The 14,612-nt window shown below is 40.3% G+C and overlaps 1 protein-coding gene across 7 annotated transcripts in view; it reads right to left on the reverse strand.

Annotated features, from left to right (window-relative positions):
- Window positions 1-220: 220 nt before the first annotated feature.
- SLC4A4 (solute carrier family 4 member 4) overlaps window positions 221-14,612 on the reverse strand; it is a 261,671-nt gene continuing 247,279 nt past the window's right edge. For 6 of the 7 annotated variants that reach the window (XM_073340382.1, XM_073340384.1, XM_073340383.1 and 3 more), the window contains 5 exons: window positions 14,161-14,334; window positions 11,828-11,989; window positions 8,211-8,307; window positions 5,531-5,610; window positions 4,014-4,102 (listed from right to left, as the gene is read on the reverse strand). In XM_073340382.1, coding sequence (XP_073196483.1) covers window positions 5,567-5,610; window positions 8,211-8,307; window positions 11,828-11,989; window positions 14,161-14,334 — 477 coding nt within the window. In that variant the 3' untranslated portion in view covers window positions 4,014-4,102; window positions 5,531-5,566. Of the gene's footprint in view, window positions 4,103-5,530; window positions 5,611-8,210; window positions 8,308-11,827; window positions 11,990-14,160; window positions 14,335-14,612 lie in introns of all 7 variants that reach the window. The other variant, XM_073340388.1, reaches the window with a different exon arrangement.

Genomic DNA, 14,612 nt, shown 5'->3' on the forward strand with positions numbered 1-14,612 from the left:
CAATGCTGATTTACACCAACTGAGGATCTTGGCCTAAGTTTCACAATAACTGTTTATCTCCATGAGCCTAAAAATGGGGTAATTGCTGTCAAACATTTTGCCCAGAAAGGATAAACACATTTCCCTGTGCATACTAATAATCTTTCTTTAATGAAGTAACTGAGAGAATCACAACAGAAACGAACAAATGCATAAAGTTACTTTATTTTCAGTACACATTTAATTTTGAAAAATATAAATGCTAAAATATCTCATCTTGTTCATCTCTTGATTCCATAAAAGTCACAATAGAAAGCTTCATAAAACTGTAAAATACTATACTGTTATAAGGAATTTCATGTTTTATATTACTGGAAAAAATCATTAATATATTGAAATGTTTTCTGTTTTTTTTCCTTTTTGTTCCACCATCTTGATCTACTTCATTTTAAAATAAGTTTTTATTCTCTCCTCCAAAGCAAATACAGACTTAAGAGGATTAAAAATAATAGAAGTATCTGAAAGTGCGTGTTGATTCCAAAAATGTAATGAATACATATATGTATCAGCCATAGGAATGGCTACAAAGATGAGACAATCACCAGTTGTTTCACATTGTAGGTCTGGGACAAAGTTATCTGTAGTTTTTTTTTAAATATTAGCCCTGAGTAGCAGGTTTGTAAGTGTTGTTAGAAGCTCATCTAATTAAGGGTGCTCATTGATTTCAGTGGACTTTAATTCAGCCCCTAAAAGCACTCTCAAACCTTCTCCCCCACCCCGATTTTTTTCTGACATAATTGCTATTTATTGTCACAAGGCTGAAAAAGTGCAATGAAATGCTATTTCATGAGACCCTACATAGGCTATCAAAGGGCCACTTTGCTGCATTTCACCTTTTGGAGCAAGCAGGTCTTTTGTTCGTTTGAAACAAACAAACAACCCTTCAGTTTAGTGTTTTGTCGTGAAAAGTCCCAAGCTTCTGCCACAAAAGAATTGTGTGTATATAGATGAGAAAAATACCAACTTTTTTTGGTCCCATCCCCAAACAATGTCGCTCTCTCTGCATAAGAGCTCAATCAGAAATCAGCAGTCAATACATTTCAAGTACATTTTAACATGGTTCAAAAGTGGAAGACCTCATTTGCTGGAGATGGATCACCAGGTAATAGCAAATGTAAATATTTGCTCTGTTGGGGGTGTGAGACAGGAGGGTGCATTGTAAGCCATTCTTTCTTCAGTGCTTTTCTAAAGAAATCCGCTGTTGTCCAACATTCATTTCAATCGTTCCTCAGCCAGCACATTTGCGTTTCTCTAAACCAAAATCCTACACATGCATACATGGCTCTGTTGTTTCACATTATAGTGGGTTGTGATTTTTATAGAGGAATGAAAGTGTTTTATGTTTTAAATTAACACAGCACAACCCTGATTATCCATCCTCCAGTTAGCTGAAGGCAGTATACACTCCCTTCCTGGTTTAGATGTCACTTAGGAGAATCAGGGCTGGACTGTTTACAGTATGCTGATCTGCCAAGGAAGAAAGGCTGCATTTCCTTCCGTTTGTCAAACTTTCCAAGTGACAGCAAATTACTCTTAATTTTGTCCCTCTAAAGCTGGACTGACCATGGACTGGAATTTAGATCTGATATTGGATGGGGAGGGTGTACATTTGTTTTTTAAATGCTGATGTAAGGTGGGCTGCTGTATTTGGCATTTCTTTTTAATGTATTTACCATCCCTCCCCCCACTATGTATAATATTGTTGCTAAACAGGATATGCTGCTGGGTTATAGGTGTAGCGCCCAAATAATACTAGTGACAGTGGGATAATAAGGGGCTGGTTTGTGGATGGGTGCAAACTGTTGTAGCTTCAATAGGGCCAGGCTGCAATTATTATGGTCCATATTTCCGATGTCTTTCAATACAGCATTTTATTTAAAAATAACATTTCCAGAGACTTCTGTAGCACATTTGGACAAGAGAAAAACCCCTCTACTATGCCTGTGGTGTGGCTTGGGAGGCTAAAATTTGGCATACCAGGTCTCAGTACTATCATAACATTTATGTTTACGATGGGCTGTGTTCTTTTCATTACAGCTTTGCAGGCTAGTAGTCCTCTTGCAGCAGTTTCATTTCCCCTGAGGTACGAAGTGTTAGAAAGTAGCTTGTGGGGGCGTACAATTTCTTTTAAAATGCATATGGTATCAAATATTGGGCCAGCCCCTTAAAGCCAGTAAGAATAAACTCAGCCCACAGAAAGACCCCCATAGATTTCAACAGGAGCAGGATTGAGCAGCTGCATGCCATCAAGGGCTAGGGGCCAATAAAAGTGGAGTGCCAATCCCCAGATTTCTTGACCTTATAAAAGTCTCTGCCTGCAACAGTACTATCTGGTGCCAAGTCTCCGTAACAAGATGCTGTCGACTGGGTCAGCATTTCCTTACTGAGTGAAATTCCCCAAGAGAAGAGAGGGTTGGAGGTGAAAGATATGCATCTAACAGTGGGGCCCTGACCCTTGAAGGAACAATGGAGTGGAAATTCCTTTGACTTAATTGGGCAGTTGATCAGGCCCTGAAAGTGGAGCAGACCCCTAGCTGAGTACCAACTAAGTCCTATCCCTGCACTGGGATGATTTCCCCCAGGGAAGATAAATGATGCCTTGACTGTGCGCTACATTTAATGCACATCCAAAGCAATGGAACCTTGTCAGACAGTCACCTGGATAAATTTCAGTGTAATGCCCAATTTCCAAAATGGTTTGAGTTTTTTTAATCCTCTATTCTTTAAAGTATAGACCTTTGCCTACTTTGCTTGTGAACAAACAGACAAATGCGTGTGGATATTGTATCTATTTAAAAAGATGCATTCTAAATGGTATCTTTGTCATTGTGGATTCTAAGTTGTAAGGAAGTAGGGTAAGTTCTATACACAATGGTGAATGGATCTGGGGGAGTACAGTTATCTGCATTCAGAGTGTAGACCGATTGGTGGCTTTCCTAAGTAAGTAGGAAATGTTATGGATATATATCCTGATAAGTAAGATTAAAAACTATCTTCCCCTTAACCATATGATTATGGTGTCCATGCTGGATTGCATGCAGATGTGTACAGTCACACACACACACACGTCTGTACATGAAATAATTCTAACCATACTGCATTGGAAAGCAACAAAATTAATACAATCAGCACATCAGTTATTGCCATTAAATGTAAGTCTCTTCCTAAACCACACAAGAGTTAACTTACATCCTGTCACCTTCATGTACAGCTAGAGTCTTTAAAAACAAATTAACAAATGGAGGCTTCAGATGCAAGGTATTATTAAAACTGATCCAGCCCTATGCCATGACTTGGAGATTGTGTAATTTTTGTAAAAATCACATATTGTACAATACATTTTTACAGAGAGCCTGGCATCTAGAAATAAGAGGTAGAACTACTCCAAACTATGTTTCCTGCTGCAGGAAAAATTCATTTTTCTTTACAGTAATTAAAAAAAAGTTTAAAAAAATTGACAAAAGTTGCAGGTTAGGCCCCATAATTTAAACAAAATAATCTAGGAAAATAACACTTTTCAGTGTACCTGACAGATAAGTCCATTAAAGTGTTTTAAAACAAAAAGTTGCATAGGAAAGGGACATTTCAGAACACAAGCTACGACGCTGGCACTGGTTTGTCTGTGCTGGGAGTGAAGTACCTTTAAGAGCAAGTTAGTGTAGCAGCACTGTCCAGTAGTGTAGTAAAGACATTGAATTAGCCTGGAGGTCAGTTTTGTTCTGCCAGACAGAAAAGACACACTGATTCACAACTAAGATAACGTCAGTTCCTCTGACATTTCACAAAGGTATTTATAATATATCCTTAATACGTCTGCCCTCTGCTTAAAAAAATGAGAGATGTGTGTGTGTCTGAGTGATAGAAGGCAAGGTATAGTGTGTTTCAGATTTACCTATGCAGCAGAGAGCATTTTAATATTTGGCTGGTGACAAAAAAAAATTGAACAAACAAAAAAAGTTACAAAGTAGTTTCTGTTCCCCTGCTCCTCCAGAAATAACCATTGTCTTCAGGCTCAAGTTCTATTCTAATTTGAGGCACAACTTTCACTGGAGTTCGTGGAGGGCTGAATGAAAAAAGAAAACAAGGTAAAAACATATGGACTGAATTTGTTTCTAGTGCATTCTGAAAGGGTCAAGTGATTTCTCCCCAACTCCTTCATTACAGAATACCACTGCTGCATTATTAGTGCATGCAACTATTGACAAGTCACATGAGAAAACCTTAACTTTCATTGGGGAAGCTTAAGCATTATTTGGCCAGTAAGAAGTAAAATGTTGTTAGTCTAGGGGATGAATATTCAAGTCTCACTGAATTCAGAGGACTACATTTCTGAATATTGTATTATGTCTATTCAACAGCTCAAATATTCAGTGGTGGCTGCGGTCTGTGGTATGTATTCCTAGCACAATCCAACTTGGGGGCTTGATCCTGCAAGAAGCTAACAATTCTCCTGCACTGAATAATTAGAGATAGGTGTGTAATGAAATTAAATATACATGAGACCCATCATGTCATGCAGCAGCCTTTTATTTTAACAACATAAAGAGATCACTTGCTAATCTTTGGGAATTCTTGGACAAAATCTCTCACCAGCAGCACTGGGCTCAGAACCATGCTACTGCAGCCATGTTTAAAGAGGGTGATGGTTAAGAGTTTTTAATCACAGTTCCCACTCTGGTGTGGACAGGATTTTTTTCATCTTGGAAACCTGTCTGTGGCCTGAGTTTGGTCAAGTACATACTCCTTAAACTGCAGCATGTGTGTAAGTACCTGGCTGAATTGGGGCATATGAAACTCATGTTACAGACTATTTCTTCATGGGCTATCCCACAATCTGCTGCTGCACTCATAGCACCTGTGTAAAGTGCTTGTGACCACCTCACTCCCCTGAAACCCAATCCTGGAGCAACCTCACTACAGCAGGTGGCTCCATTGCTAGTGAAGGTGTTTGGGAGGGAGGAATGTTAGGCAGTACTGCTTGGGCCACCCTCCTCCTGTTCTGGAGAATGCTCTCAAAGATATGAAGGAGAGGCATCACCATTTCCCAGATGTCTGCGCCTACTAGGCATGAGCACCCATGGAGATAGATGCAGTTAAACAGCAGCAAGTATCTCAACTTTCTTACGGTGGTCTGGCATAATTCCTTACTGGTACACAGTCTGTCTCGAGACACAATTCTAAAATTTAAAGAAAATCCTATCTGTCAATGAGACTACTTTTGCGGCAACAGTTGTTTCAGGGTAATGACAAGTTCCTCAAGGTCCCTCTGCTAAGCTATAGCAACTCAGCTGTTATTATTTATGTGTCCTGATACAATTAAGTCAATGGGAACTGGATTGAACCCCACACAGATTTTTATTTTTTTTGCCCTACTACGAAGTGAGCCTCCCTTTCAGCCTGGATCTATCATATACCTCATGAGAGCCACACCTCCATTGTATTTACTGAGCATACAGTACATCTCATGAGACCATGCTGAAGAAGCACCTACCTTGGCAGTGTGTGTGACTGAAGGAAAGGAATTTTATCAGCACGATGTATGGCGTTCAAGGAATGTTGGTGATTTTTCTCCTGTTTAAGAAAAAAAAAGTCTTTTGTCACAGCATTCAGCCATTATAAATATGACGTTCCTCCTCTAGCAAGTCCCCAAATATTTAACCATGGAATTTCACAGATTCCTAAAAAGCATGGAAGACATCAGCTGAATCAAGCTAACACACAGTCAATTCGAGGGGGAAAACCTCTGCCATCAGTGGGACACAAAACGCTAATTTTCAAACGTTGTCACTTAAACTGCAACCAAAACTTGCCTCTGTGCATGTAAAGAGGTAGACATCCAGGCACCCACCACTACATGTGTATTTCATTGGCCCAGCACGGTTTGAAATTTCACCTCTAACGTTCTGACCAACCAAATATAGCATGAAAACTCACTCCATACTTAACCGGAGGGTGGTGTAGTTAGGGCTGCAGAATTCAATTTTCATAATAATGTGGATTTTACAGTTTTTTTCCCCAACTTTTATTGATTTAAATTCGTGGAAAATTATAGGAGGGTCAGAATAATTTAATGACCGCAAACATGAAGGTGGAAAAAAATTAAAGCTTTGTAACTATTAAGACGCAAGTTGTCAACATCCCCTGTCAAAGTGTACAGAGTAAATATCCTTAAAGCAAACTAAGTTCTCAAGCAGCATTTTCCTTACATCGCCTAGCTGCAAATTTCAGTTATCAATGGAAATAATTATTTGTTGGTTTGTGTGTGTGTGTGGTGAAAACTGATGAACCTCATCCTTCTGGATGAATTAAATATTTGTGAACATGCTGCAGAGGTTCTAAGTATTATTTGTATTATACTTTGGAACAAAGCCTTTCACATGATGATACCACAGTGCAGACAGATTCCAGCTACTCTCTCAAGAGCAAGAAAACCCTCCATTATAATTTTTGCCTTGCCTCTAAATCAAAAAGATTCAATCAATATTTTTCAAAATGTAAAAATACATCTAAAGTATTTATTCAAGCTACTTTAAGTTTTAGTAATTCACCACTGGAGTGGGAAGTGCTCTGATAAATTGATTTGTTATGAAGATATCAACAGACCCTGAACTATAGTAATACAGCATTATGCTAGTGAGAGATTACATTATTTTTTTACATGCACGGACATTGCAAAGGGGGTCAAAGTGGGATCATTCAGCTGAGAGCCATGATAAGCCTCCTGCAATTTTGTGCAGTTCACCATATTAGGTGATTTATTTTTCTCATGTATCTGATCAGCAGGGAGGCTGAATCAGATTTTACATCTACAGTACTGGGGCAATGTCCAAATAAAAATCATATTTGAAAAATGCTTTTGCCTGTCACGTTAACACCACTTTAAATTATTCAAATGGAGTAAGTTGTGAAACTCTTAATTTTTAGCATTTCAGTCCATTTGGTCAGTGAAACAAGAGTTGTCTGCATCACTTTTTGGTTCTCATGATCACAATAATGTTGTTGTATTTGGATTTCTATACATATCAAGGTTTCTCTGTCTCTCTCTCACACACACACACTATTATAGGTACAATTTTCAAAAGCACCTACATCCCATTGATTACAATCAATGGGCCAATTTAAGATTATAGTGTAGACATAGCCTAAGTCACTTGTTCACTTTTTAAAATGATATTTTCTGGGCCTATACATTGACAGGATTCCTTTTCAACAAAAAGGAAAGTGGATAGCTATCAAATTGCAGTACAATGCAGCCATAAGCTTTCATCAACAGAGAACATAAATAAAGCCAAAGTTAATTCACTATTTGACCCTTAAATGGTCATTGCCAGCATCTCAATAATTGTTTTAATACAATAATTTGTGTTTCCCCTCCAATTCCATTATTCCCAAACAGCGTTTTCGTCTGCTGCTTGTCATTTTAAAAAGCTGACAAACACCCCGAGATAACTCATGGCAATTAATCTGAAATTCCAGGTTTATCAAACACATTATAACACTAGAAAATGCGACTGGCTATAAATAAAGATTAACAATGGGGAATAAAATACAATCAATCATGGATATTAGAATAAAAAAAACAAAAGAGAAGGAACAGATGTAACACAAACGCAAGTCACCTAAGAAGGCAAATATGTTAATGCTGCATGGTTTAAATGATCATCGCCTTGTCAATTAAATGATTTAAGAAGATCAATGACAGGCCTAATTTGTTAAGTGCTGATTTTTGGGGACCTAAGGAAACAAAACAGTAATGGACAGTGGTACTGTTTCTACCCGCTGCAATCCAGAACATTAACAGCAAGGGAGAGAAACCAAGTAGATACCACACCAAGACACACACAACAACAGGCAGAAATGGACTGGATGATTTAGAGGGTTAGAGAGAGAGAGAGAGAGCTAGCGAGAGACCTGTTAGTAGCTGAGTAGAGGCAGTTAAGGTGGAGGCACCAAGAAGGATAACACAAAACTTGTAAAAAGAAAAAGAAAAAAACAAACCTCCCCCAAAAACTAGAGGCCTGGAAATTGTTTTAAAAAAGGAGAAAAGAAAACTTCTAAGGGATAGGACAGATTTTTTTTTAAAATTCAATCCGTATGTGCATATTTGTGTGTATCTTTTTGGCAGTGCAAGTCACACTCAAGCAGGCATGCAAGAGGTTAGTTCTACTCACTGTCGGAAGGTTTGCTATCACTTAGGAAAGGTTCCTGTTCCATGATGTCCATTGGAATTTTAATACTTGGGACATTTTCTGAGTAGGGGCAGTCGGACTGTGAAAGAAACGTGCAAAAGGTCTTAGAATATTGCCACTGCTCTCTCTCTCTTAGCGTCCCCCACATATTAAATTCATCCTTCACACAGCCACTGGTGGAGAGGAGTGAGAAAGGGAAAAAGGATCGTCCACCTCAGTTGTTTCCAGGCACTCAGCGGCCCCGTCACACCATACTTCCCCTTCCCTTACTACAAAAGCAAGACAGATTAAAGACACACAGTGGAGCTTTTCACCTTCTGCCACTCCCCTTGTCCCCAATTTAAACTCTGCCCTGTGTCCAGCTCAAAGATGCCAGAGGGGCAACTGCCCCAAGCTGAATGGAACATACAGACGCATGCTGCATTCTTGAGGTGTGTGAAAACCCATCTGAAGTATCCCTCGGCTGCCATTTCTTTCTGAAATAGCTCAGGGGTGTTTCTTTTCCTCTGAAGTTTCTATAACTGAGATGGGCAGAGTCCCACTGCATCCTGTCAGGTGGGCTTTTTTATCCCCCCCTTCAAAAAAATGACCAGTCCCAATTAAAATTCAAGTTACATTTAATTTAGTTCCCTACTTCCACTCTCCATTTAAGACAGGTTTCAGAGTAGCAGCCCTGTTAGTGTGTATCTGCAAAAAGAAAAGGAGGACTTGTGGCACCTTAGAGACTAACGCATTTATTTGAGCATGAGCTTTCATGAGCTACAGCTCACTTCATCGGATATGAGCTGTAGCTCACGAAAGCTTAGGCTCAAATAAATGCGTTAGTCTCTAAGGTGCCACAAGTCCTCCTTTTCTCCATTTTAAAGGCTTTTATAATCCAACAGAACCATGACGAAGCAATTAGCACCATCAGGCAGCACTCTGAGGTATTTTCAGTTCAGAGAGGGGTTGCCAGTACTTTAGCAAGTAAGTCCCACATGTTTTCTCCCTGAGGGCCCTTAATGGGCTTTGGCCCAGACCCTTAGCAACTGATAAACACCATGTTCCAGGAATTGTGTACCGACAGGAAGGGCTAGACTCTATTAATTTGGATTGCCTTTCAGGCAAACGCTTAAGCACATGCTTAAGTCCCATTGACTTCAGTGGAACTTAAAGAACATGCTTATAAGTTAAAAGCCGTGGTTACCCATTTAAATAAACACTTTCTCATAACCGAGGAAGGGCATACCAGCACCTGGGAAAGCAATTAATATTAAGTTGCACTTTGCTAGAAATGTTTAGACATTGTTGCTGAAAAGATATAGGTCCTGCATTGACGGACCCGGCACGGTATGCCATTTGAAAGGTTGGGTAGGAATACCTTGTACAGAGGTCTTGTGGTATCTGCACTGATGGTTGGGAATTTTACAAACGTTTCCAGTGGGAATCTGGTACATTTCAAAGGCAAAACATTTGCTCTTCAGAAATATTTTTGTGAGCTTAGGGATGGTTTAACAGCAAACGTCCAGAGAGGTAGTGAAGCCATCGCAAATTACCCGATAGCCCCCTCCAACAAAACACAGTTTCCAGGCAAACGAATACAATAAATGTGATGAAAATGCTGACACTAGAGGTTCTTCTTTATACATTACCATCTGCAAGAACAGAGATCTCAAATCTCAATATGCAAAAAAAGAAAAGCATTAAAGGTTTTGCATCTTCAGCATTTGGCAGCTCTGACAAGGTTACTAAATGTGAATCCTGATCTAAACATAGTGGCCCAAAATTTTTTAAGAGTTACTAGTAATGTTTGGGAGCCCAACTTGAAACACTTTCATGAGGTCTGACATTCAGAACATGCTCCGCTTCTGGCACGCCTTGAAGGTGTCTCATGATGGGCACCCAAAAATCACTAGACATTTCTGAAGGTGTAGGCTAGGGAAACAGGGATGGGATACCTGCATGTGCTTTGAGCTGTTCCCGCCTCTGCACCTAATTGCTAACAAATCCTGACTTAGAACTCATCAGGTCTTGCCTCGTTCATTCTCTCTAAGGCCATGTATATTATATATGCCCTAAAATGTCATCTTTGAACACCAGTTCACTGATACATTATACATAACCTGCCTTGTGCCATCTCCCAAGGGCAGGTGTATAGAATAAAAGAAAAAATACACCACCACATACTATCTGCAGGAATCCAGTTGCAATGAGTGCTGAAAAAATGTCCTAAGAAATGTTAACTAAAAGGAATGTTATGTAAGCCAGCCTCCCATACAACCAAATACTGTAAATGTCAATAACTAGATACACAACCATCACAACCACCCTGCACGCAGGTGTATTGCTATAATCTTTGAAAGTGTTAGAAATCAATCCAGTAATTTCCTTTTAATCAGACACAATGTGTCCAGCTCCCGTGCTGTATAGGGAATGTTGTTGGGCCTGGGGGCAATGTAGGACCTTCTGGGAATATTCTTAGCAGCTGTATGACATGGGCTGGTCCAATGGATCAACTGATTATGGATCCTAGAAGAAGCTTTGAAACTTGTGTCCTACGGGCTGACTGGTAGGATAATGGGGTGCACTGTACAAGTACCTGCATGGAATTTCTAGATTGAAGGTGCAACTTGTGCCATTTTTTCACCTCTTTCTTCCCCTAGGAGGAATGGCAGCATTCCTCTTCAAGGGAGCATCCTTCTGCTCCCAGCCACAGTAGTCAGGCTCTTCACAGAGCATAGGAAGAAGTAACTCCACTAACACCAGCCGAAACTCTTCGCATCATTGTGCTGAAGTAGTTAAAGCCCCATTGTCATTCAGCTGGGGGTAAAGAGAGCCAACTCCCCCAGAGAGAGAGAGTGATTTAATAGACATGTGACCTCAAATTAAGCCTTGGTAGGGAAATGCTTTAAAGGCACAAGGACAATATTTTTGTTTAAGTGCATATGGAACAAAAAAAACAACTGAAGTATTCTAAGGCACATGGATCAGGTCACAGCGCTTAAGAGCAACATTTGCAGCTATGCTTCATTATTTTAATGCACACAACAATCAGAGATTAGAGCTCCGAGTAAATCACACTCTAGACAGCCACTTATCCTCTCTCAATTTTCAAGCCAGGATTACCAACCACAAACAAAAGACCTTGCAGAATGTGACTAAGCAAGTCAATTTTTAAAAATTGAATTAATTAATTAAAGAGCCATGGAATACTCCAAACAAGTGTGTTATTTTCACTGGTAGTGGAGCTGGTTGCCCAGAGCACGTACATCCTAAAGAGCAAAACAAAAGTGAAAGAGAGTCAGGGCGTAAACAGACTGGGGGAAGAGAGAGCACTCAGAACACATAACATTTCAATAGACACGGAGTAGAATATGCATGTGGAAACGTGACTCTTCGTTCTCGGAAATGAAAGCGCCACCAGCGAAGGTTAGGGACATCTGAAAGATGACATGCTCAGGGCCAGGTGCCTGCAGCGGGTAAAGATCATGCTGAGTCTGAGTCAAACTAGGCAGGGAGGAGTTGCCACTGCACCCAGCCATGAGGAGGGAGTGCACCTAGGGACACGCAGTATTAACAAGCTAGAGTTTATTACTTTACAATTGCAGGAAGCTCCTTACATCGTCATTGTCACTATCCAGACTGCCCTTCTTCTTTTTCTTCGTCTTCTCATCCTCTTTCTTCTTCTTGTCCTTTTCTGGAATGACGTCGTCAAGGAAACTGAGGTCATGCTGGGAGAAGAGGTAGTCCATGGCTTTTCTGACTGCCACAAGTGCCAGGATCTGGTGGGACAGAAATTCAGCATTCCCGTATTTAAATGTTACCATTCCCCTTACTCACGCAGCACATTACCTTTAGTCAGGGATATTGGCTTTACTCTGTGTGTATTCAATCTGACACTGTTCTTCTCCCCGGATGCCTCAGTGCTGTCTGCAAATTAACACGTCGGAAATCTGATAGGCTACTGGAATAGCTCACATCAGGTTGGACATCTAAACCCTGTAGCTGATTTGGACTCCAGGTTTCAATGTCTTAGGTGACCACAAGTCAGTGTAAACAGGAACAATATACAGGTTTACACTATAACATGTCACAGGTAAGTTACAATTCTACCCTGAAAAATGACTTTGGAAAAGATGGCATTGAGTGGTTCCATGGTTACTGTGTTACAGTTATTTCTGTATTAAAAGGTGCTTAGGTTACAAGTAAACAGGGCTGATCTCTCTAGCTGCCAGTTCTTCAAACTCAACTTGGGAACTAAAAGTCTAGCTGGGTTCTTGCCTTCTTGTGAATCACCACCAGCAACTGAAGTTCTGCAGGCCAAGCCAGGCTCTCAGTTACCCCTGTGCAGCCCCACTGCCTTTCAGGGGTTTGCACAGGTGTAACAAACCGGGGGTCTGTAACTGGAGTCCATTCAGATCTCTGCTTATTGTGCACACGAGAAAGAGAATCCAGCTCAGTCTCTTTCAGATGCCTTTGCTAAATGTTTTTACTGTTTTGTAAAGATATGGCTCTTAATATGCCAGCAGACCAGATATATTGATTTTAAAGGTATCTTTCTACATAGGAATGTTTCCACAGTGGAACCACAGTGAATGTTCTTAGAAGGAACAACGCTGATGCAGTTAATAGCATCAACAGAAGAGTAAACACGTCCCTTTATTTTTTTCTCTGTTTCTCTCTCTCTCTCTCTCCCTTTTTTAGATAAACCATACATTGTGCAACTACAGTTGGCTTTGACTCACCTATTAATTAAGCCTGAAATAAGGTAAGTTTAGCCCCGGTTTCATGACGAGCCATCCGGCATGAGCCTAGCTGAAATCTGAACTGTCTTTAAGCTGGAGGCTAGACTCTACGGAGTATAGATTAATGGAGGTATTGTTTCGATCACAGTAGGTTTGGAATGAAACCCTCACCTCCAAGGGTTCTAGTTATACCAAAGAGAAAACGCATAATTGTTTTCTCAAAGATTATGGTTTTCTCAAACCCTCACCTTCTCAAAGGTTCTAGTTATACCAAAGAGAAGGGCCTGAGCTGTGCTGTTTGGTTTTGCAGCCAAGCTCTTCCAAGGATCATGTGTTTGTGTAGGTGTGTCTTGTCTTCAGGTTTGGGGATTTGCTCTGACCCATTATAAAAGAGGGAAACTGCTGCAAAGCGTGCATTTGAATTCCCCCAAAGTGTGGGAGTGTTGGGGTTTCTGGTCTGTGGTGTTACCAGGTGCACTAGGTTCTTTTCTATGAGTAAAATACCATATAATAGCCGTATACGTTTACACAATGATATATTGGGTGAATAATGTGTCCTTAAACATTTACTCAACATTTTAGAATGAATCTGATGTAATATTGAAAAACAAAAAACACTTCCCCAAAGATGGAATGAGTAAATGAACCACTGTTAATTTTTATGACATACAGTTCCAAGAAAAGCCGACTTCTCATTCCTGATTTAGCCAATTAACTTTCTCAATTTCCCCATCCTGAGTTACAGCAGCACACAAGCAAAAGACACGGAGGACAGCTCTGCCCTCAAATTCCTTTGCTTTTGTCAGTTTGTGTTATTGAGAAGCACGGAAGAAGGCTTCTGTGCAGTATTTAATGTGAACTATCAAGGGAAAACAATGCATGTCTTACATGTGGACATAGCTCAGAGGGAGGGTGTGGGAAATCTGACTGTGGCAACAAAAATGGGTCAAAATTAATTGTGGTTTCCTGGAAAAAAAATTAACTTTATGGACTCATTTTCCCCAAAAGGATTTGCGAAAAAGCAGCCACTAACACAAAGAGTAGAGGCCGTGGAGAGCATTCCCCTTGTAATCTTGTATCAGTGTGATGGATGGAATGAGAAAAGTTCTTTGCTAAGTGTCTAGCAGCTTAGTGCTGTAATGTGTTTTGTGGGGTGGTTTAAGTAAAGGGAGCCTGAAATGAAGAAGAAACTCGACAGCTCCACTTACCATGACTGGGAATATTATAGCAGCCACAGTTGACTTGAGGATCCAGAGGAGGGCCAGACACACCACCTGCAGGAAAGTGAACAGGTGGACCCGGCGCAGCGGGACGTGACGCAGATAAATGAAGTCAGGCTGATGTTTCAGAGGCATCAGAAGCAGCTTCAGACGATCCATGAACTGAGCAGGAGAGGGAAGAAAAAATTAAATAATACAATAGTCAGAGTAGCTGATACACAAAAAGGAGCGATAAAGCATTGTTGGCCCTTAATTTGTGAACCAATGGTGACCTGCTCTTCTTGCAAAAACAACACACAACCAAACACCCTTGCCCCCTGTGGCTGAGTTCTTTCCCTTTTAAGTAACCTTTATGTTCTGCACAATGGGCAAAATTTTTAAACCTGGGTGCCTAAAGTTAGGCTCTTAATTTCTATTTAGCTGCCTAAATATGGATTTAC

The sequence above is a fragment of the Lepidochelys kempii genome, chromosome 4 (assembly GCF_965140265.1).
Source record: "Lepidochelys kempii isolate rLepKem1 chromosome 4, rLepKem1.hap2, whole genome shotgun sequence".
Taxonomy (NCBI): Eukaryota; Metazoa; Chordata; order Testudines; family Cheloniidae; genus Lepidochelys; species Lepidochelys kempii.